Genomic DNA, 24,015 nt, shown 5'->3' on the forward strand with positions numbered 1-24,015 from the left:
TAAAAATAATCTGTGTAAAAAAAAATATATATGGGGGCCAAAATCCTAAAGTAGCTATATAGATTCCAGAGGGGTCTCCATGTATGCGGCAGGTGTTTTCTTCATTGCGGGTGGTAGCGGCAGGTGCATTTTAAGAATTTTAAAAAGTCACTTTAGGGACTTAAAAATATTCTTGCACCCGTTTTAAATGTACCCCAAATTTGATGGCCATCGTTATTTTTTTTAAAAAAAACTAAATGCTATTCTTCATCACTTCCTTACAGGCGCAAAAAAACGCCTGCTGACGCTATTTTAGAACCCCTAATTAGCTTCAGCAGTGAAAAACGGGGGTACCCATAGTGATCCCCCATGACAAGACATCTTCAGAGGGGTCCTAGGAAGAATTCCCGTAAATTCACGATTTTTTTTTTTCGATACTTACCTTTCCGCCGGCTCCCGTTTTCGCTGGATCCTAATTGAATTCGGGGATAAAGTGGGCGTGCGTCCAATACTTTATCCCTGCAAAACCTCTGATGTGGAGCGAAAAGTCCAGCCCGTACTTTTCGCTCCCAAATTGAATATGGCCCTTGGACTGGAAAGCGTATTCAATAAAACTAATACTATGTATTGTACAGTCTGCTGCTGCCACCTGCTGGTGACCATCGCTCATAGCGCATGCTGCAAGGGATCTCTACTAGTGCACTCACCCCCCCCCCCTTCAGGACTGCGCAGTGCATGCTGGGAGGCTATTGTGAAGATAGACAGGTTTCAGCAACCCGGAAGTGGAATGGAAATCTTCTGTAACTTCTGCTCGGTATCTTTATCAAGAAGGGAAGGGAAGGATGCTGAAGTCAGTACTAAATCAGATTTATTATCTCGCCTGTATTACATGGGAGCTGTTATTATATAGAGTATACCTGTATTATTACATGGGTATTGTTCTATATTACATATAAAAGATTATTAATAGGGGTTGTTAATATATATATATAACATATTATATAAAACATTATAATATGGGACCTGTTATTATATATTACACTGATAGTATTACATGGAAACTGTTCTACCATAGTTCATAGATCATTATTTGAGATCTGTTGTCATAGATTTCACAGATTATTATATGGGATATTTTATTATATATTGCAGTAAGATTATTAAATGGAAAAAAAATTATATGGTACAAAGACAAATTACAGATGCCGTTATCTTTCACACAGGCCATTACTTGGAGGTATTATATATTGTACAGAGATTGTAACATGAAAGATAACAAATATTACATCAAGATTATTACATAGAATCTGTTATATATTGTATAACACAGAATAGTACGTTGGAGCTGTTATTTTATATTATACTTATGCCGGCCATACACTGTGCAATTTTCTGTTGTTAAGATATGTTGTACGATTTCCCATGAAATTCTACATGCGATGTGGTCAAAATGGTGTATGATCGTTACAATCATGCGATCCCCATATGCATATGTATCACACTGTACATGATAGATCGCAATCTTACGGTTTTGCCGTAAGATCTACGATCCAGCTCTAAGACGGCGGGGACGCGCATCAGCATCGTAAATGGACACAAACAACACACGATGTGCACGATTGATAGTTACGATCGATCGCAATCGTACACATCGTGCAAAAAATTGCATCGTGTATGGGCTGCTTAAGATTATTACATGGGACCTACTGTTATGTATTAAGGTGCAAACACACGGTCAGATATGTCAGATGAACGATTTGCAAACAATTGAACGATTTCAGCCTGTATTAAAATGAATGGAATCGTCCAAATCTGACTGCAAACACATCAGATGTCCGAAATCGTTATCGTTCAGATCTGAAGAAAAATCTGACTGTGTATGCACCATTACACAGAGATTAATACACAGGAGTTGTTAGATATCTCATAGAACGGTCATTATATGTTTAGGAGATTATTGTCATATGTTTAGAATATTATTACATCAGAGCTGCTGTGATATACACAAATTATTAGATCTGCTATTACATAGATATTATTACATTAGAGCACTTATAGATTACACAGTGGTTATTACATGACAGTTGGTATTGTGTATTACACTAAGATTATTACACAAGAGCTGCTGTTATGTTTTACATAGAGATTTTTACATGAGAGCTGTCATGAACTGTTGTTTTATATTACACTGAGATCATTACATGGGAGCAGTTAACACACACACACACACACACAAAAAAAACTGGGGTTATATAACAGATTATGGGGGAATCCGGTCAAAATACCGACAGTCGAAATGCTGGTGCCGGCATCCCAATGGTAAGTCATACTAACCAAAATTCTGGCTGCCAGGTCGGTGCAGCAGAGGGTGTTTGGGGCAGCTTAAGTGGGCGGTGCAAGGGCATGCCAGCATTGTAAAACAGGGGGTGGTGCTATATTGACACAATTCAGCATGAATCGCGTCATCACCCAATGGACCACCCACTTTCGCTCGCGAAGTGGGTGAGGGTGCGGGAGGAGGGCATCGGGAGCAGCGGCCATTCTTGGAGGCTTGCCTACTCTTGCGGGGGGCGGGAGCGTCACCTGATGTTCGGGAGGCTTCCGGCAGTCCCAGGAGAGCAGGCAAGTATTCGGTAAGTACTAGGGTTAGGCACTAGGGGGAGGGTGTTAAGGCACGTGCATGACTCTTTGTATAGTCCAGCTACAGCCTTGAGAGCTGGAATTCTTGGCTGGATGTGGCCGTATAACAGCTTTGTGAGCTGGAGGAAGACTTGGGTTGTTGGGCCTAAAGGCCGTAGATGATGAAGCAACGTTTGGGCCGTGCCGCAACCTTGAGGGCTGGTATCACTTGGCTAGTTGTGGCCAGAGGGCCGTGCCGCAACCTTGAGGGCTGGAATAATTTGGCTGGATGCAGCCAGTGGGCTGTAGAATATGAAGCGGCCTTTAGGCCGTGTGGCAGCCTTGAGGGCTGGTATAACTTGGCCAGATGCAGCCCGTGGGCTGTTCAATATGAAGCAGCCACTGGGCTGTGTGAGTGCCGGAGCAACTTGGTTAGATGCGGCAGAAGCCGGAAATAACAGAAGCAAAGTCACTGGTGTAGGAGCGCAGGACTGCGCACTGATGTTGCTGGAATGCGGCCTGTGCCTCCGGGTTGACACAAACGGCAGAACAACAATATACCATAAGAGACGAGACAAAGCCAGAACCGGAAACACGAAAACTCTATCACCAGCATCGGAGTGAAGGGCTGGCTGTAACTTAACAGATACAAGGTCCAATCAGAGGAAGCCCTGCAAGCCTCCCTAATGACAGACCAGTGTGCAGCTGGCCTGTGCAGCAGCTGATACTGCACACAGGCACAGAAAAAAAAGAGATTTGCCCCCCAGCACACTGCAGCAAAAACAATGCTTAAATCCTACATGATAATAGATATTTAGAGGTATTAGTTACACACATTTGCAAATATATGAATAAGCGCCAGGCCAATCGTCAAGGCACCTCTATACTGGCGTCCCTAGCATTAGGGGGTTCACATCCGAGAAGCAAGGCACCCCAACATTTTTACTAATACATCTCCCCCATAGTATTTATATTGGAAAACAAGAAATGTCTAGGAGCTGTTATATATGTAATGTGTGATTGACTAGAGCAGTGGTTCCCAAACTGTGCGCCGTGGCACCCTGGGATGCCTCGGGACACTTGCAGGGGTGCCTCAGCTTGGTGGTCTAGAACAGAATCTAATTATTTATGGTCAATGTAATGTAAATATGTGGACAAACAGAAGCTCAAACCTATCCACCACCACATAACTGACCCTAAGGATGACAGGTCAGCACAATTTACTTAATAATTTTTGTATCTGAATTTCTCATTAACAAACTTTTGGCCTAGAGGTGCCATGAAAACAATCCTGATACTCTAGGGAGCCGTGATTCAAAAAAAGTTTGAGAACCACTGGACTATTGACTAGGAGGAGTTATCCTATGCATGTTAGGTGTGATTTATTAGAGACTATCTAGGAGATGTTGCTATTATTTAACTGTTAGGTGTGATTGACTATAGAATATATTCTGTATATTAGTATTAAAATAGAAGCGAATATCATATACATTTAAGGTGTAATTCATTAATATATTATATTAAATAGAGAATATTATCTAGGAGCTGTTATTATATACTTTGTTTGGTATGATTGGCCACAGAATATATTACTATATTTATATTACTAGCTGTTTTCCCCTGGCACTGGCTGTTTCTTCCTCTCTCTCTTCATTGGTCCTCTCTCTATTTCCCCTCCTCTCTCTTCCCCTCTTACTCCATTTATCTCTTCACCAACTCTCTCTTCTCTTTATCCCTATGACACTCTTTCTACTCTCTCTTGCCTCCTTTCATCCGACCTCCTGCCTTGCTCTACCCCCCTTTCTCTCTTTCCTGACCCTCTGTGTCTGCTTATGTGTTTCTCTCCATCCCTACTGTTTTTCTTCTTTCCCCTCTTTTTTTAATATCTCCTCCACTGCAGACCCATCTTCAGTTCTTAGAGTTGTTGCCACGCCGATCAGACATTGACTGTGATGTGTGCTGTGCACTCCACCTCGTTTTAAGCACGCTCGTATGTGTGAATTATTTTTAAACTATATGGAAGGCTAGTGTAAATATTTTGCATTTGTTTGGGGGGTGATAGAGCGGGGTACAGGGTGATCAGAGTGTGTTTAGTGCTGGCTACACACTGGCCAACATATTGGCTGTTCAATATGAAGGGGAGTATTTAGAGGGACACGGATCTGTACAAGAATCAGAGGTTGAGAATCACCATCCCCCAAGGTCACTGTTGTGAAGACATCTGGTGAGTTTGTGACTCCCAGCAACACTGTGTACCACGAGTCGAGTTAGCGTTGGCCATCAACCATTGAGGCTAGCTGATGATTGTCCGTGGTTTTACCATCAATGACTGAGGGCTGAAAACTCTATAACCCTCTGTATTGCACATGCACGACTGTGCTCTTCTTCCTCTGCACATGCATGGTGACTGACCATCAATGGTTCAACCATTGATGATTTCTGCTGATGGTTACTATTGATAGTTACAACATCTATGCAACTCAGGCCTCCGCTCACTCACTGATACATTTATTAAATGATTAAGCTATCAAAGAACGCCTTGTGGAGACCTGTAACCAAGGAACACATAGAGGTAGTTGGATAGTCTAAGATATCTAAAGCTCGAAACTCTTCTGCAGGACTTATGGCACATACTCACTGAATGATATGCTCCATGAGCGATATCGTTCAGTGTGTCCCCCGACATTGAGCCTACACAATTAACAATATCGTTCAGTGGTGGCACTCTCCCTCATCCCAGAACCTGCACAACCTGACGATATCATCAGGTTGGACAGCAAGTTCGGGCGATGAGCGACATCGTCAACAACCAGCGGAATCGCGCATCGCTGGTCGTTGACAACATAAACACTGGCCGATATAATGAATTACTGAAAGATAATGATATCGTTATTGTTCAAAATATCGGCCAGTGTATACGTGGCTTTATGTAACAAATTTTTCTTGGGACGTCATTTTTGATTATTCTTGAATTCCGCCATAGACAGAATTTCATTGTATCTTCCATAGTGGAGAAATGTTCTATTTATAATTGTTATTTTTTTATATATATATATATATATATATATATATATAATTAAAAAAAATATATATTATTTTATTTTTCTTTCAATCTTTAGGAATGTAATATTTAAAAAATAAAATTACTCTTGAGAAATGTAATATTTATATATTAATATTTATATATTTTTAAATATAATATTTTATTTATCTGTGCCACACCAAATGCTTTTTTTGTGTGATCCCGGAAGCTTTGTAGGGTTTTCTGATTTAGAAAAATTATTGTTTATCTCCCATACGCCATTCTATTCTTAGCTTCAATAAACTGTCGGCCTTCTTTATTTTCACACTGTTTCCAATTTGCTAAGTGTCTTTGTAATAGAAATCTGAAGTACTTAATCCACATTCTTTTGATGTCATAGAATCGCTGTACTGAAGGGCACTTTACATTTTTTATTATATGAAAGGCGTCCGTATCTATTTTTTTTTTTATATATTAACGAGACCTCTTCTCGAGCTGGTTCTGGATTTGTTTTTGTACAAAAAAGTTATTTTTTGTCAACTATCTGCATCTTCTCTCAAAACATTTTGATCAGGCCAAGCAGTCAACCAAGTTGTGTGTATGTGCGAGTCATTAATGGTGATTAATGGTAGTCTTCCTCTGGCACCTTTGACCACAAGAAATAGTCCATCATCCCGGGTTAGCCGTTGTAATGCTCTTTCCGTTGTCCAAAATCTCCTTAATGAAGCTTCCCTTCTTGACTTTATTAGACATTGGTGATCTAATTTATCCAACTGACTTTTCTCATTGTCAACATGGTAAAATTGTCCTGCAATATTTTCATTGAAATTGTCTAAAGGCTGTAAAAACAACATAAAAAGCTTTTTCTTGAACAAAAAGAAACTCTCAACCTCAACAATATCCATGGACCATTTCTGTTGATAATTATCATATCTTTGGCTGCTCTCAAAACAGTCCGAAACTCTTTGATTCCTTCGGGAACGTGTCCCCAGCATTCTCTGCAAGCAATAATGTGATGTATAATCATCATCGAATCACAGTACCTGATTCAGACATGGACGCAATACCGATATTTATGCAGTTAAGTGATTATTGGCAGTCCGAGCGTGCCTCGGAGTCACACTGCGCATGCGTCAAGTGTCATTACCGATGTCACTTGCCGTGAGAATTTATTCGCAAGTTGATTGTCATTGCAACAGGGAGGTGTTGACTCAAACGCAAGTGTGTCGAGACCGTTTAAGGGGGGGGTCTCTGCACGGCGTCTCAGTTTTGGTGGCCATTTTGCACGACCATAATGTTACTCAGAGGTCCAATTATTGAGTGATCTGCAGCCGAGTCTCTGTACCCAGATGCTTTGATTTCCGAAGCCTTTGGTGGACGTCTCAATACAAATCCTGTCAGCTGCGACATTTGTATATTTTCCCACAACCGCTGCGTGCAAATTTGCAGCTGTGGCAGCATCAGCCTCAATCTCTAAATCAAGCCCGCAGGACGGTGTTTTGGGCTGATGTAGAGATACAGGCATCTAGTGCCCATCAATTAGGGAACGATGTCACAGTCACAAGGGGACTCTTCTCAAACTAAGCCTGTGTCAATGAAAGAGAACACTGAGGGAGCGTGGAGAAGAGTGTGCATATCTATGTGTACTTTAGATAAGTCATATCACTTTGAAGCCATTGGAAAGTCAACTTGGAAACTGGCATCACTTAGGTTCTAACTCAATGGATTATTGATATAACATTGTATTGAAATTCCGATGAAAATATTGGCCAGTATAGACAAGCCCTACATCCCCTCCCTCATCTGTTGTAGGGCCAATATAATACTTACTGTCAGCTAGACAGCTAGCAGTGTTGCCTTCTGTTATCGGTAAATGACAGCTTTCTGGGGAGGGGGCATGAAATGGAATTGGCCACCTTTTTGTTACGGAGCACCAAATGTTTTTGGAACCAATGCATAACAAAAAATAGGAAAATGTATTGATATAAGGAATGTAGTGGTTAAATTAGTGAAAGAATCAACAACCGGGTTTTTGATGTTTGGGGGGGGGGGGGGGGGAGTAGTTTTAGAGGTGACCTAATTCTTGTCTACAGATATATTCAAGGACACTGCAAGATTTCTATGAACCGCTTTTAAACACCAAGGACTATGCATATGATCGATACTACTGGCGGAATGGATGCATCTCTGGGAGGTGGTTGGGCCCTAACATCATTAATTGGAATATACTGCTATGCTCTGCCTTGACAGCAAGGGATTGTGTGACTTTGGTAGCATTCAGTTGGGTTGGGGCACTCAGCAAGCGTTGCCCATTGTTCATTTAGGAGTTAGTTGGACATACAAGGTCTAGACATAGAGGATAGGGGGGAAGTTCTACCATTATAGGCTGACGACAGGTTCCTGTTCCTCATAGATACATGCTAGTTTTTAAATGCCCTGATACAAGCGTTTGATTATAAGACCTGATAACTGCCCGAATCTCTCAATCAGACAATGCTTAACAATTTTCTGATTAAGGCTTTGCCGATCTTCTCACAACAACGCATCTTGTAGTGGACCCTTGCATTCATGTACTTGGACATAGGGTGATCTAATAATCTGATCAATTATATATGGCATACATTTTTCCCTTTCATTATCTTAGACTTGAAGTGTATGCAATACATACTTGCCAACCCTCCCTCATTGTCAGGGAGACTCCCTGAAATAGTAGTAATCTCCCTGAAGAGTCTACCAATCTCCCTCATTTCACCTTACCCCCATTACGACACTTATATAAAAGAAAAACAGAGATATATATACATTCAAAATGGGATCATTAGTATAATTTCCCTGCATTGGTTATAAGGCACAATGATCCCTATGGTTACATGTATTTTCTGAGAAGTATCAGTGTGTTTTCATGAATAAGTAGATCTTACTAACTGCTTTGGGGCTCATTTACATGTGGATGTAAGTCAATTTTAGGACACGCCTCTCAGATATAGCAGTACACGCCCACTTTACCGCCACGCTCACAGGTGGTGCTTTCACAATCTCCCTGAAATGCTTTTTCAAAAGTAGGCAAGTATGATGCAATATAATAGTTATTATTTAACAATGACTGGTAGAATTAATCTAGGTCTCTCAAATCTGAGTGCAAACAAATCTATAATTACATTAAGCACCTTCAGAAGACCCAGGCTATCTTGGAGGCTGCCTTAACCTAATTTTAAGCTGCTTTAACAAGTAGTGCACCTTTGAGAATGAATGAGGGTAACGCCATACATATTATCCTAGTGGGCAGGCAAGTGGATACCGTACACCAGTACAGGCATTGATGGTGGTAGAGCTAAGAAAACCGATGAGTCTCTCATACTGCCGCTGTCCTTATATGGAATACATCACAACTAATGTGGGAAGGGACGCCTGTTTACCTGGAACTCTGCTGTAGTGTACTGTAAAACATATTAAATGATCAAAAGAAGTGGGGCAGTTGCATGTGTTGGATCGATAAAAAGTCCTTTGATGATTTTCATACCAAGCTTGGAATCCCAGGGTGCGACTTCGGCAATGGTTTGGTGCCACATTTGGAGGAAGGGTGGGTTGAAGCCTTTGAAACTGGGGCTAAATAAAATAAACTTTGTTAGTTATGCTTTATTGATCTATAAAATGGATAGGGGTAACTTGTCATGGATACAATCAGAGAGGGAAGATGATTTTGGTGCCTCTCGGATGGAGAGTTGTCTTGTATCCTAGGGGGTTGTGGGTTCATTATGGCACTTGTGGCAATGTCCAGCAGTACAGATTTTTGTGATCGCTGTGCTGAATTGTGTACGTAGGACCTATACTTTTGTGAAAAGCCTGGTGGAATTGCTGGAAGAAGTATTTAAAACATTATATTCTTTTGTGTATAACCCAATGCTTTATTCTGTTTTTTGGGCTGCTCCTCCACATGAGGATCTAGGGCCTCATTCAGAGATGGACGCTAATGCGATCGCAGTTGCTATTCTGCGAATATATGCTAATAATTCCAAAGCTTCATAGCCCACTGCTGCCTTCTCCTCTGCGCCCTGCGTCGTGTACTAGCGCTAAGGTGTGACCTGTCTCAAATACAGCGGCTCTCCTGACACGCAGAGAGTTCTTGTGCTGCCTAGGAGATTGCAATGGATAATGTATGCACGCCCATATAACGGCGTTTAAACAGTAAGACACACCTTCATTTTTTTTAGCCATCCCCCCATTACCTCACCCCAAATGGTGATTTTTCTGTCACTGACTTTGCAAATGGATCCTCTGTGCAGGGGTAATCGCAAAACAATCGCTATGCAGGCGCAATGGCAAACATTCGCTCGATCTGCATAAAAATCGCCATTGCGTAAATCTCTACATCAGGACTCAAGCCGGTTTGCCCAGTCTGTCATATGACTTCTTTGTGCTAAATAGTTACGAGACCTTTACGCATACTTTGTAATTGTTTTACTTTTATGTTGTGGGTGCTTGTCTTTTTGGCTTATGTTGTCCTGCCTTTTTCTCGATAATAAGAATAATAAAAACAGTTGACTAGTCTAATCAGTCTAACCTTTTTCCGCAGATACACTGGTGTAGTGATGTTGAATGGAGAATTCTGGTACTCTACCACCTCATAATGTCCGATAAATGCAGATGAAGATATTATCAGACTGATGAAGTAAAGTATTTATTGAAGACTAAAACTAAAAATCCAGCTACTCATATTATGGCGGAACCATTCTTGAGTGATGGAGGAAACCTCACACACACTGACATATATACACCCACAGATCATATACAGTATACATCTTCTCTTACTAAGGAGGAGTCAGTCTCATGTGATGGAAGAGACCTCACACACACTGACACTCCAAGACCCACAGATCATACACAGAATACATCTACTCATATTAAGGGGGAATCAGTCTCATGTGATGGAGGAGACCTCACAGACACTGACATTTATACTCCCACATATCATACACAGTATACATCTACTCATAGTAAGGAGGAATCAGTCTCATGTGATGGAGGAGACCTCATAGACACTGACATTTATACTCCCACAGATCATACACAGTATACATCTGCTCATAGTAAGGAGGAATCAGTCTCATGTGATGGAGGAGACCTCATAGACACTGACATTTATACTCCCACAGATCATACACAGTATACATCTACTCATATTAAGGAGGAATCAGTCTCATGTGATGGAGGAGACCTCACACACACTGACATTTATACTCCCACATATCATACACAGTATACATCTACTCATAGTAAGGAGGAATCAGTCTCATGTGATGGAGGAGACCTCATAGACACTGACATTTATACTCCCACAGATCATACACAGTATACATCTGCTCATAGTAAGGAGGAATCAGTCTCATGTGATGGAGGAGACCTCATAGACACTGACATTTATACTCCCACAGATCATACACAGTATACATCTACTCATAGTAAGGAGGAATCAGTCTCATGGGATGGAGGAAACCTCACAGGCACTGACTTATATACACCCACATATAATACACAGTATACATCTCATGATAAGGAGGAATCTGTTCCATATGATGGCAAGAATCTCACAGACACTTACATTTGTAAACCTATTAAAGAAGATGACATTGAATATACAACTGTTTGTATTAAGGAGGAATCTATTCTGCTTGAAGAAAAAAATCTTAATCAAGTATGCAGTGGACAGCATAACACAAGCTTAACATTTGCTGATCAGCAGATAATAAACACAGGAGTGACACCATACAATTTTTCTGAAAGTGCAGATAGTTTTGAACCAAAGGAATATCACGGTGACAATTTTCAATATAATACACACGAGCGGCCATTTTCATGCTCTGAATGTGGGAAATGTTTCACACAGAAAATACATCTTGCGCGACACCAGATAACTCACACAGGAGAGAAGCAATATATATGCCCTGATTGCGGAAAAAATTTCCGCCAAAAAAATGACCTGAAGAGACATTCAGTAACCCACTCGGGGGAGAAGCCATTTTGTTGCACACTATGTGGGAAACGTTTTAACAACAAGTCATACCTTTCCAATCATCAGAAAAGCCACACGGGAGAGAAGCCATTTTCCTGTTCGGAATGCGGCAAATGTTTTACCAACCGCTCAAATTTTTCAAAGCACCTTAAAGTACACACGGGAGACAAGAAAATCTCTTGCCCTGAATGTGGGAAATTCTTTATTCAAAAAAGCCATCTTTATGAGCACATGAACAGTCACACGGGGGAGCGACCGTTTTCGTGCTCTGTGTGTGGTAAAAGTTTTACGCGAAAGCCTCATCTGGTGCGACACCAGACAATTCACACAGGAGAGAAGCCGTATTCCTGCTCGGAGTGTGGGAGACATTTCAGGCATAGCAATGCTCTGAAGCGGCATTCAATGTCTCACGCGGCTGAAAAGCCATTTCCTTGTTCTTTGTGTGACGATTGTTTTGACAGTAACTCTGATCTCTGCAGGCATCTCGCGGAACATTCTGGAGAGCTGCCGTTTTCCTGCTCTGAGTGTGGGAAATTCTTTCCACAACAGACATTGCTCACGCAGCATCAGGCCATTCACGCGGGGGAGAAGCCGTATTCCTGCTCGGAATGTGGGAAATGCTTTCGGAGGAAAGATGTACTGATGCTTCATTTGCGCTCTCACACGGGAGAGAAGCCATTTTCTTGCTCTGATTGTGGGAAGTGCTTCACCGCCGGCTCCAGTCTTTCCAAACATCGCAGGATACACACGGGAGAAAAGCCGTTTCAGTGCTCCAAATGCGGGGAACGCTTTAGATATAAACAAAGTATGAAAAGCCACATAAAAGTTCATGAATAAAAAAAAATTAGTAATATAAACGACTTTGTGTATTTCGCAGATACCCAGTGGAAAATAGACTTGGGGGTAAATGTAATAGCCTGCGTGATGCAGGCATTGGCGAGTTTGCCCGATGTTTTAAAGGGGCAATCATTTAAAAGGCAAAAACAACCTTTTAAATGATTGCCCCTTTAAAACATCAGGCAGACCCGCCGGATCTTGCAGATGACTGCATCTCGCAGGCTATTACATTTACACCTTGGTTGGAAGCAACACATTATCATAGAAACTTGTAGATTGAGGACTAGTTTGAATAATCGTGACATGTACTATTGCTCATTAATTCAGTTATGGTAACTGTCCCTGAATATGGATTTTGGAATATGTTCTATCAGTGCTTTTTGAGCAACGAAAAAAAAAAATATTTTTTTTCAAGAAAATATATTTTTAACACATTAAGAAAAGGATTATCACATTTACAGTGTAATCCAGTGACATTTGTTGTAATATTCAGTGATATAAGCTAATAAAATGTGTAACGCTTAGCTATAACGGCATAGAGAATGTTTTCTGATAGGCCGTGACCATTAAAGTGCACCTGTCATATAGACCGTGGAGGTAATTCATTAAAATGCGCTGGATTCACACTGTCAAATGTGTTTAAGTTTTTCACATGTGTAGGCTGGGCATCCACTATACAATTTTCTGTCGGATATCTGTCCAATCTGGCTGGTTGGAATGAAAACCTGGTAATGTATGGGAGCAAATGACAATCGTCCATTTGCTCACAAACACTGGAAAATAGCCAAGAATGTGGTTACCCACAGCTTACCGAGCGGCCAGGAGACCGGCTTTAAAAAAAAAAAGTGGCCGCCCTCATTCAGAGCGAGCGCTCGCTTTTTGCGAGCGGCTCTGAATGTGAGGTCCATAGTCCATTTAAAACAGAATGCAGCTTCCCATCAAGGGTTTTATCACCAAAACCCAGAAACAGATATGTCCAGGAAAAGAACAGGAGCGCAGATTGTAATAAAAAAATGAGAGCTATCGTAAGAACTTTTCCTTTGTTATCTCTCTTTCTACGAAGTCCATAGGGTGCACAGGGTGACCCTGGGGTATAGGTGATGATGGGAGTCATCCGGGCACCACGCAGTTAATTTTTCTTCCCAGAATGTACTGGGTCTCCCTCCTATACCCCGCCCCCGGGCCAGAGGCACCTCAGTTTCGTTGGGTGCCCAGCCGGAGTCAGGTCACTGAACGCGGTGGGGCTGTTCCAGCCCCTGAAGATCCTTAATTTCTTCTGAGCAGACAGCACGGACAGTCCAGAGGATGTCCGTGCTGCCACTCCGTCACCCCACCGGCGCTGAGACTGATCCGGGGATCTCGGCGGGCTTCCGGGGTCTTAGCTAGCAGGGACCCTGGAGGATACCTGGACTGTGACCGGACGCTACGGGGACTAAGGTAAGGGGCTGCCCGACTCCTGAGGTCTGCAGGAAGAGACCTCCTGCAGTGCTGCGCGGCGCTCCAGTAACACCGAGGAAGATCCCTGCTCTCCACCCACCTCCTAGAGGAAAAGGTATGCGCTCCGGGGGAGGAGGCGGCAGTGCAGCACAGGGCGCACTGCCATCCTGAGACAGCGCTGATGCTAATATTCCTATCAATTCACTAGGAGGACCTGCAGTCTGTGTAGCTGTGCATGCTGGATCTTGTAGTGCATTAACTAAGCTGAGATACACTGGAACTTGCTCTTATTCGCAGTGGAAGCAATCAATGAGAAGCACCTAGTTGCAAGAATTATACAGTAATAACTGTATAATGGCTGCTGTACCCAATGTAAGCAACAGCAGGGTCCACCTTAATTTTCATATCATCCAATAGTCCACGCAGGAGGGTAAAAACACGCATGGAACGCACACACAGGAAGTGGGGCAAAGAAAAGTTAGGTGGATCGCAGAACGCGGAAGTCATGCAGGTGAAACGCAGAATGCGATAGTCATGCAGGTGGAACGCACAGTGCGGAAGAAATGTAGGTGAAACGCAGAACGCGGAAGCCCTGCAGGTGAAACGCACGCCCGGGAAGGGAAGTGTGAATAATTATTTCCGGAGTAACGTTGCTTTTAATGTGTCCCCCTGTGTTATACTGGTGAGATGATATGATCAAGTAGCATTCTATGATTTATAAGAATTTTATGGGATGTTACATAATTATATAATCATGACATATTAGTAATTCTATAGCCATGGATTATATACTGATGGGAATATAATGTTTATCAGTAGCTCTGTGGTCATGGGTTGCATTATTTGCAAGAATACAGATTATAGGATGCTATATTTGTGCTTCCATAGTCATGGTAACAATATTGATAACAGATTGTAAACAGAAATATAGATCATGGACTTTATATCAGTAATTCTATAGTAATGGGTTGTACAGTAGTAATATGATTACAAATTATGCAGATTTATATGATATAGTCTTGGATTATATAATGGTTTGAAAATTATATTAAACAGTCTGGATTGTATATTGGTAGGAACACAGGTTTTGGGATGTTATAATATTAATCCTATATTTTCGGTTTATATGTCGGGTGAAATACAGATTATGGGATGTTATTTTGATATTTTTATATTGATTAATGTTTTATTGGTGGGCATATGTGTTGTTGGATGTTATATTATGAATCCAATGATCATGGATTGTACATTGGTAGGAAGGAACACAAATTATTGCCTGCTGTATTATTATATAGTTTGCATTGTATGAGTTGTGTATTCAGTCTATTGTGTCATCCTAGATTGTTGTTGGTGCAAATATATGAAATATGTCTGTAAATAAAATTGTATGTTTAGTTTACCTCTTTGGCCATTTCATATTTAGGTTGGTCTTCTGAAAATATCTTCTGACTGAGTCACGGAGGATGGAGAGGGACGGGAATTGCAGGACTGAGAGGATATTAAACCTCACCCTGGAGATCATCTACCTGCTGACTGGAGAGGTGAGGGAATCTGGGAGTGTCACAGTGACATCACTATTATCTCTATTACTAACACAGGGGCCTGACTGGGGAGGTGAGGGAGTCTGGGAGTGTCACAGTGACATCACTCTTATCTTTATTACTAACACAGGGACCTGACTGGGGAGGTGAGGGAGTCTGGGAGTGTCACAGTGACATCACTCTTATCTCTATTACTAACACAGGGACCTGACTGGGGAGGTGAGTGAGTCTGAGAGTGTCACAGTGACATCACTATTATCTCTGTTACTAACACATGGACCTGACTGGGGAAGTGAGTGAGTCTGGGAGTATCACAGTGACATCATTCTTATATCTATTACTAACACAGGGGCCTGACTGGGGCGATGAGGGAGTCTGGGAGTGTCACAGTGACATCACTCTTATCTCTATTACTAACACAGGGACCTGACTGGGGAGGTGAGGGAGTCTGGGAGTGTCACAGTGATATCACTATTCTCTTTACTACTAACACAGGGACCTCACTGAGGATTGGATTGAGCCCTATTTCTTTGAATGTTCTGAGGGAACAAATTCAATTATAGTTTTGGTGTATAGAGATCCTCTGGGATGATGTTTTGTACCTGATGACTTGTTTGTATGTGCGGTGTTGGTCTTTGTGCCCTGTGTTATTTATTATTATCTCTTTATACCTAGGATTATATTGTTTCGAAAAAATCTGGTCAGATTATTACACCCAGCAGCCATCCGCAAAGACTGAGCAGGACCCAGAGCCCCATCACGGTGCCTCCACCTCACTCACCACTGATACATGAGAGAGGCAATGACCAGAAGATCCTGGAACTTGCCAACAAGATCATTCAGCTGCTGACTGGAGAGGTGACTGCTGGGAATGAGACATTATACAGTAACACCAGGGGATGTGTCTGGGTGGTGACTGCTGGGAATGGGACATTATACAGTAACACCAGGGGATGTGTCTGGGTGATGACTGCTGGGAATGGGACATTATACAGTAACACCAGGGGATGTGTCTGGGTGATGACTGGAGAGGTGACTGCTGGGAATGGGACATTATACAGTAACACCAGGGGATGTGTCTGGGTGATGACTGGAGAGGTGACTGCTGGGAATGGGACATTATACAGTAACACCAGGGGATGTGTCTGGGTGATGACTGGAGAGGTGACTGCTGGGAATGGGACATTATACAGTAACACCAGGGGATGTGTCTGGGTGGTGACTGTATCATTGTGTGTGTCCGGTTCCTATAAGGTGTCAGGTTGTCACTGTTTGTCTCTCTATATAGGAGGAGCTGGGACTATATGAAGATATAACAATGAAGACTAACCAGACCTATGTATTGCTGGGTAAGTGGAAGTTTAATTAATGATTGTGAATAGAATAGGTTGATCTATATCATGAAGACTCTCATCTTTGTGCAACCATCACCCTTTTCTGAATTAAAAATTGTAAACTGAATACAACACAACCCCTGTTCAGTGCGAATCTCCTAAATATAGGGCTATCTCTCATTACTGACATATAGGGATTCCAATCCCCAAATAATTTTGTAATCCCAGGATTTGGATGAAGAGAAAAAGGGGTAATAAAAGCATTATATTCTTACATTTATTTTTATTTCCTCTCAAGCTCTATCTTCCCTGTCATCCATCTCTTTCCTCCTGTCTTCTCTGCCATCCATCTCCCCCTCCTGTCCTCTATAACATCCATATCCTCTCTTTCTCTTGTCCTCTCTGCCATCCATCTCCTCTTTCCTGTCCTCTCTGCTGTCTATTTCATCTCTCCTATCCTCTCTACCATTCATCTCCTCTCTCTTGTCCTCTCTGCCATCCATCTCCTCTCTCCTGTCCTCTCTGCCATCCATCTCCCCACTCCTATCCTCTCTGCCATCCATCTCCCCACTCCTGTCCTCTCTGCCATCCATCTCCTCTCTCCTGTCCTCTCTGCCATCCATCTCCTCTCTCCTGTGCTCTCTGCCATCCATCTCCTCTCTCCTATCCTCTCTGCCATCCATCTTCTCTCTCCTCTCTGCCATCCATCTCCTCTCTCCTATCCTCTCTGCCATCCATCTTCTCTCTCCTCTCTGCCATCCATCTCCTCTCTCCTATCCTCTCTGCCATCCATCTCCTCTCTTCTGTCCTCTCTGCCATCCATCTCCTCTCTCCTGTCCTCTCTGCCATCCATCTCCTCTCTCCTATCCTCTCTGCCATCCATCTTCTCTCTCCTGCCTTCTCTGCCATCCATCTCCTCTCTCCTGCCTTCTCTGCCATCCATCTCCTCTCTCCTGTCCTCTCTGCCATCCATCTCCTCTCTCCTGCCTTCTCTGCCATCCATCTCCTCTCTCCTGCCTTCTCTGCCATCCATCTCCTCTCTCCTGCCTTCTCTGCCATCCATCTCCTCTCTCCTATCATCTCTGCCATCCATCTCCCATCTCCTGCCTTCTCTGCCATCCATCTCCCCTCTCCTGTCCTCTCTACCATCCATCTCCTCTCTCCTGTCCTCTCTACCATCCATCTCCTCTCTCCTGTCCTCTCTGCCATCCATCTTCTCTCTCCTGCCTTCTGTGCCATCCATCTTCTCTCTCCTGTCCTCTCTGCCATCCATCTTCTCTCTCCTGCCTTCTCTGTCATCCATCTCCTCTCTCCTATCCTCTCTGCCATCCATCTCCTCTCTCCTATCCTCTCTGCCATCCATCTCCTCTCTCCTATCCTCTCTGCCATCCATCTTCTCTCTCCTGCCTTCTCTGCCATCCATCTCCCCTCTCCTGTCCTTTCTACCATCCATCTCCTCTCTCCTATTCTCTCTGCCATCCATCTCCTCTCTCCTATCCTCTCTGCCATCCATCTTCTCTCTCCTGCCTTCTCTGCCATCCATCTCCCCTCTCCTGTCCTTTCTACCATCCATCTCCCCTCTCCTGTCCTTTCTACCATCCATCTCCTCTCTCCTATCCTCTCTGCCATCCATCTCCTCTCTCCTATCCTCTCTGCCATCCATCTTCTCTCTCCTGCCTTCTCTGCCATCCATCTCCTCTCTCCTGTCCTCTCTGCCATCCATCTCCTCTCTCCTATCCTCTCTGCCATCCATCTCCTCTCTCCTATCCTCTCTGCCATCCATCTTCTCTCTCCTGCCTTCTCTGCCATCCATCTTCTCTCTCCTGCCTTCTCTGCCATCCATCTCCTCTCTCCTGTCCTCTCTGCCATCCATCTTCTCTCTCCTGCCTTCTCTGCCTTCCATCTCCCCTCTCCTGTCCTCTCTGCCATCCATCTCCCCTCTCCTCTCTGCCATCCATCTCCTCCCTCCTATCCTCTCTACCATCCGTCTCCTCTCTCCTGTCCTCTCTGCCATCCATCTCCCCTCTCCTGTCCTCTCTGCCATCCATCTCCCCTCTCCTGTCCTCTCTGCCATCCATCTTCTCTCTCCTGCCTTCTCTGCCATCCATCTTCTCTCTCCTGCCTTCTCTGCCATCCATTTCCCCTCTCCTGCCTTCTCTGCCATCCATTTCCCCTCTCCTGTCCTCTCTGCCATCCATCTCCCCTCTCCTGTCCTCTCTGCCATCCATCTCCCCTCTCCTGTCCTCTCTGCCATCCATCTCCTCCCTTCTATCCTCTCTACCATCCGTCTCCTCTCTCCTGTCCTCTCTGCCATCCGTCTCCTCTCTCCTGTCCTCTCTGCCATCCATCTTCTCTCTACTGCCTTCTCTGCCATCCATCTCCCCTCTCCTGTCCTCTCTGCCATCCATCTCCCCTCTCCTGTCCTCTCTGCCATCCATCTCCTCCCTCCTATCCTCTCTACCATCCGTCTCCCCTCTCCTGTCCTCTCTGCCAGTCATCTCCCCCTCTTGTCCTCTCTGCCAGCCAGCTGCAGTAGAAAAACTGGAGTCCTGTTGTTGCGGCTCCTCTCAGTCACTGATTGGCTGGGAGCGCGCCACGCAATGATTGAGAGCTGCTGCATTATTGGACTCTATCTATTCTACGGAAAGCTGGGAGAACTTGAGATTGGAATCCCTACTCACATAGCACAGGAAGAGCTGCATTCCCTCTCCGGAACACCACATGCCCTGGAGAATGTGCAGGTATGGTATAGCAGCCTGTTTATCTGCTTGCGCTCACTTTCTCTAGTGCTAGTGGAATTCATTTTAATTAAGTTCATTTAAACATTCCTGTACTGAAATTCAAATAGCAGAACATTTTAGAAACAAAAATTAACTTAAAAACCAACTATATGATTTTTAGGTTTTATTGCTGAAACCATTTTAACAGACTTGGAAGCAGAACATTAGCTAGACTGCCTTTCCCCATACTGCACAGTTAGGTTATTCCCATCTATTTCCATTTATTGGGTATGCATCTCCCCTACCTCAGAGCGGAGCTGTGATCAATTTCCACCCTGGATAAAAACCAGCAGTTACCTAAACCTTTGTCAGCCTGGCTCCCTCACTCATATCCCCTGACATTCCCACCATTAGCTTGAGTGGTTCCACCATCCAGACTGAAGAGTCATATTCTCCTTCTGTCACAATCTACTCTCTTGAACCTCCTCTCTCGGCTACTTTCTGTGGTGGCCACTTCCACTAACTCATCGTGGTGGCTGCTGCCTTATTCCTGTTTTCTCCTGTCCTTTGTTAAGTTTCTGTTTTTTTAACACTCCATCCCCTCTTTCAGACCATCACCTTTTCACCTGAAATCTCTCCTCTACAGCCTTGCAGTCTATCTCAGCCAAATTCTTCACATATCCATAGCTATATCGCGTTACTTTTCAACTATTTCCCGCCTCTCGGCAACAACTTCTCTCCCTATTTTCTACCTTCTCTCCTGATGTGGCTGTACCAAAATCGTATTCATATTCTTGAAGCAACCGTCGATCAAGTGGTTTCAGCTGCTACGTCCTCCCAGCATTGTCCACAGCCTCAGCCTACTAAGGAAAAGCCGTGCTCTCAGAAACTCTCCTGAAAAATGTAGGTTGTTGGCAAACGTTTTGTAATTCTAATGAACGGCTGACGCCGAGCTGTCATCCTTCACTCAGTATCATCTATTCTTCCCCTCATCCAACTGGTCTACAAATTCTGATACCTCCAGCACGTATTACAAACTACACCTACCAAAATGCTCGGGACATTGTCAAACTAATATACGTCGTTTCTCATCTCTATCCAGTCTTCAAGCCCGCAACACCTCTTTGATACATTTTGTTCTCAACCCTTCCAAACCACCCCTTCCTACTTCCACCAATGCCCAAGATCTTGCTTCCTACTTTGTGGATAAGATTGTCAAGATCCAACATGAAATGGTGTCCTGTTCCCCAGATAAGCTGCTCCATTCCCTTCCTGCGATCTCTGTCCCTTCTCTTCATTTGGTCCCTCAAATTAAGTTGAATTCTCATGGTAATTGCTCCTATTCTGACCTAAATTCTCTCTCGGATTTCCATCCCATCACCCATGCCCCTCCAAGCTTCTGGAGAAGGCTTACCTGTGCTCCCCTCAGATATTTCCTTTTATACAACAAACTATTAGATTCTTAGTAGGCAGCCTTTTGGTTCCAACGTTCTAGACACCCTGCTCTAAGGCGGTCAATGATGTCATCGCTGGTGACTCTAAATGTACTTGCTTCATATTCTCCTGGACTTGTCTATTGCATTTACACTGTCAGCCACTCACTTCTCTTACATATACTGCATACCCTAGGTCTTCAGGACTGAGCTTTATCCTTTTGCTGGCCAGACATAATCTGGGTAGATTTGTCTTCTAAATTGGTGTTCTTCATGTCTGTCATCATGTAATGTCTAGTTACATTTTCCATAAGACAATCACTTAATATGACTTTTTTGCCATTAGCAGGAGAAATTGTCTATTTTGTTTTAATTGTGTTATTCTCCTTCCTTTTTGTTTTAAATTTTTGATATATAAAACGAATAAAATCCTGTTATCCTTTGATCTCTCCAACAGATTTATCGGAGAACTGCAATAAACCTGTACAGTTCAATGCTCCCATTTCCAATATTAAAGAGGAATCAGTCTCATGTGATGGAGGAGACCTCACAAACACTGACATGTATACACCTACTCATATTAAGGAGGAATCAGTCTCATGTGATGGAGGAAATCTCACAGGCACCGACATCTATACCCCCACAGATCATACACAGTATACATCTACTCATATTAAGGAGGAATCAGTCTCGTGTGATGGTGGAGACCTCACAGGCACTGACAGGTATACACACACAAATCATACACAGTATACATCTACTCAAATTGAGGAGGAATCAGTCTCATGTGATGGACGAAACCTCACACACACTGACATATATACACCCACATCTCATACACAGCATACATTTACTCGTATTAAGGAGGAACCAGTCTCATGTGATGGAGGAGACCTCACACACACTGACATGTATACACCCACAGATCATACACAGTATACATCTACTCATATTAAGGAGGAATCGGTCTCATGTGATGGAGGAGAACTCACACACACTGACATGTATACACCTACATATCATACACAATATACATCTACTCATATTAAGGAGGAATCAGTCTCATGTGATGGAGGAAACCTCACACACACTGACATGTATACACCCACAGATCATAATACACTTGAGCGCACATTTTCATGCTCTGAATGTGGTAAATGTTTCCCTCAGAAAATACATCTTGCGCAGCACCAGATAACTCACACAGGAGAAAAGCGTTATTCTTGCTCGAAATGCAGGAAACTTTTTACACAGAAAATCCATCTTGTGCGACATCTGACAATTCACACAGGAGAAAAACCGAATTTGTGTTCTGAATGTGGAAAATATTTTAGACAAATGAAAGATCTGGAACGACATTTACTAATCCACACAGGAGAGAAGCCATTTTGTTGCACAGAATGTGGGAAATGTTTTAACAACAAAGCGTATCTGTCCACTCATCAGAAAACTCACACGGGAGAGAAGCCATTTTCTTGTCTGGAATGTGGCAAAAGTTTTGCAAACCGCGCATATTTTTCAATGCATCTTAAAGTACACGCAGGAGACAAAAAATATTCCTGTCCCGAATGCGGAAAATGTTTTATTCAAAAATGCCGTCTTAATGAGCATTTGAACAGTCACACGGGGGAGCGACCATTTCCGTGCTCTGTGTGTGGGAGAGGTTTTACACGGAAATCTCACCTTTCCCGACACCAGACAATTCACACAGGAGAGAAGCCGTATTCTTGCTCCGATTGTGGGAGATGTTTCAGGCATAGCAATGCGCTGAAGCAGCACTTAATGTCTCACACGGGTGAAAAGTCATTTCCTTGTTCTTTGTGTGGGAAATGTTTTCACCGTAGGACAGAACTCCGCAAACATATTAAGGAACACACAGGGAAGAACCCATATTCTTGCTCTGAATGTGGGAAATGTTTTCCTCAGCTGTCGTGGCTCACCCGACATCAGACCATACACACTGGGGAGAGGCCGTACTCATGCACAGAATGTGGTAAGTGTTTTCGCAGGAAAGACGTTTTGATCCGTCACTCACGCTCTCACACAGGATAGAAGCCATTTTCTGAGTGTAGGAAATGGCTGTCCGCCGAGTCCAGTCTTTCGAAACATGACAGAAGGCACACGGGAGAAAAACCATTTGACTGCTTCAGATGTGTGGAAAGTTTTAGATCTAAGTAAAGTCCCAAGAGTCACTTAAAAATTCATTTATGAAAAAGAAAACAGTAATAAGTACTTCACGAGTTTCACCGACCTCTTAAAGGTAATTAACATGGCGGCTGAAAACAAATGATCATGGAAACTTTTTAGATTGATGACCAGTTTGTGTAAATGTGGAATTCAGCCACCCCCCTAACCCCAAGCTTTGCAAAGATATTGCTCCCCCGTTGTCTGATTTTCAAACTGTTTAATAAACTGTTAATGCTTTGGAAGTTTGTGTGGCACATATGGAAAATGTTTGCTTAATCAGAAGCAATTTTCAAAGACAAAAAATATATTTTTCACTCGTTATCCAGTGTAGTAATCTCCAGTGATGTCAGCCAATAAAATGCGTTGTAATTGGTTACAATTGCACGTACAAAAAGTTGACTGGAGACAAATGAAGTCTACCTGTCACATACAGACAGTGGAGGTATATAATAAGCCGCAAATGTTTTTCCTTTGCAAACTCCTTTCTGCTTTTTCCTTTGGCTGTATTTTAGTTATAGCATGTTATTTTGACAGACACAACAGAGGTCAGTTACATATGTCTTAATACATGGATAGTGAATCTGTTATGATGGTGGTATACATTAATAGCCTTTGAGTTGCAGAGTCACGAGATTTCAGCAATTTAGCTGCTATATGTAACAAAATGGCAACTTTTTGAAAAACTATCCTACCTGGTATTGCATGTTTTTTAAAAATATGCACTTTAAATATAGCTGCAAAATTGTCTAAACATTGTGGCTGTTGGAATCACAGGTTATTACATATAACTCGTAGTGATAATCCACTAGGGGAGACCTGCTAGAAATGGACTTAAGGCGGTGGTAGGACATGATCACCCTTCAAAAATATTTTTGTTGCAAAATCTTAAAAGTTCT

At 42.9% G+C, this 24,015-nt stretch overlaps 2 protein-coding genes across 2 annotated transcripts; both read left to right on the forward strand.

The window, feature by feature from the left end:
* Nucleotides 1-797: 797 nt before the first annotated feature.
* LOC148507998 (uncharacterized) lies at nt 798-12,467 on the forward strand. Its single transcript, XM_088445058.1, has 2 exons — nt 798-829; nt 10,194-12,467. The coding sequence occupies exon 2, from the start codon at nt 10,338-10,340 to the stop codon at nt 12,465-12,467; it is 2,130 nt and encodes a 709-aa protein (XP_088301184.1). The 5' UTR covers nt 798-829; nt 10,194-10,337.
* Nucleotides 12,468-14,504: 2,037 nt separating this feature from the next.
* Nucleotides 14,505-23,391, forward strand: LOC148507999 (uncharacterized). Its single transcript, XM_088445096.1, has 5 exons — nt 14,505-14,586; nt 15,328-15,445; nt 16,121-16,303; nt 16,734-16,794; nt 21,390-23,391. Exons 2-5 carry the CDS (start codon nt 15,368-15,370, stop codon nt 22,982-22,984), a joined length of 1,917 nt encoding a protein of 638 aa, XP_088301222.1. The 5' UTR covers nt 14,505-14,586; nt 15,328-15,367; the 3' UTR covers nt 22,985-23,391.
* The last annotated feature ends 624 nt before the right edge of the window (nt 23,392-24,015 follow it).

The sequence above is a fragment of the Taudactylus pleione genome, unplaced genomic scaffold (assembly GCF_031769625.1).
Source record: "Taudactylus pleione unplaced genomic scaffold, aTauple2 ptg000377l, whole genome shotgun sequence".
NCBI lineage: Eukaryota > Metazoa > Chordata > Amphibia > Anura > Myobatrachidae > Taudactylus > Taudactylus pleione.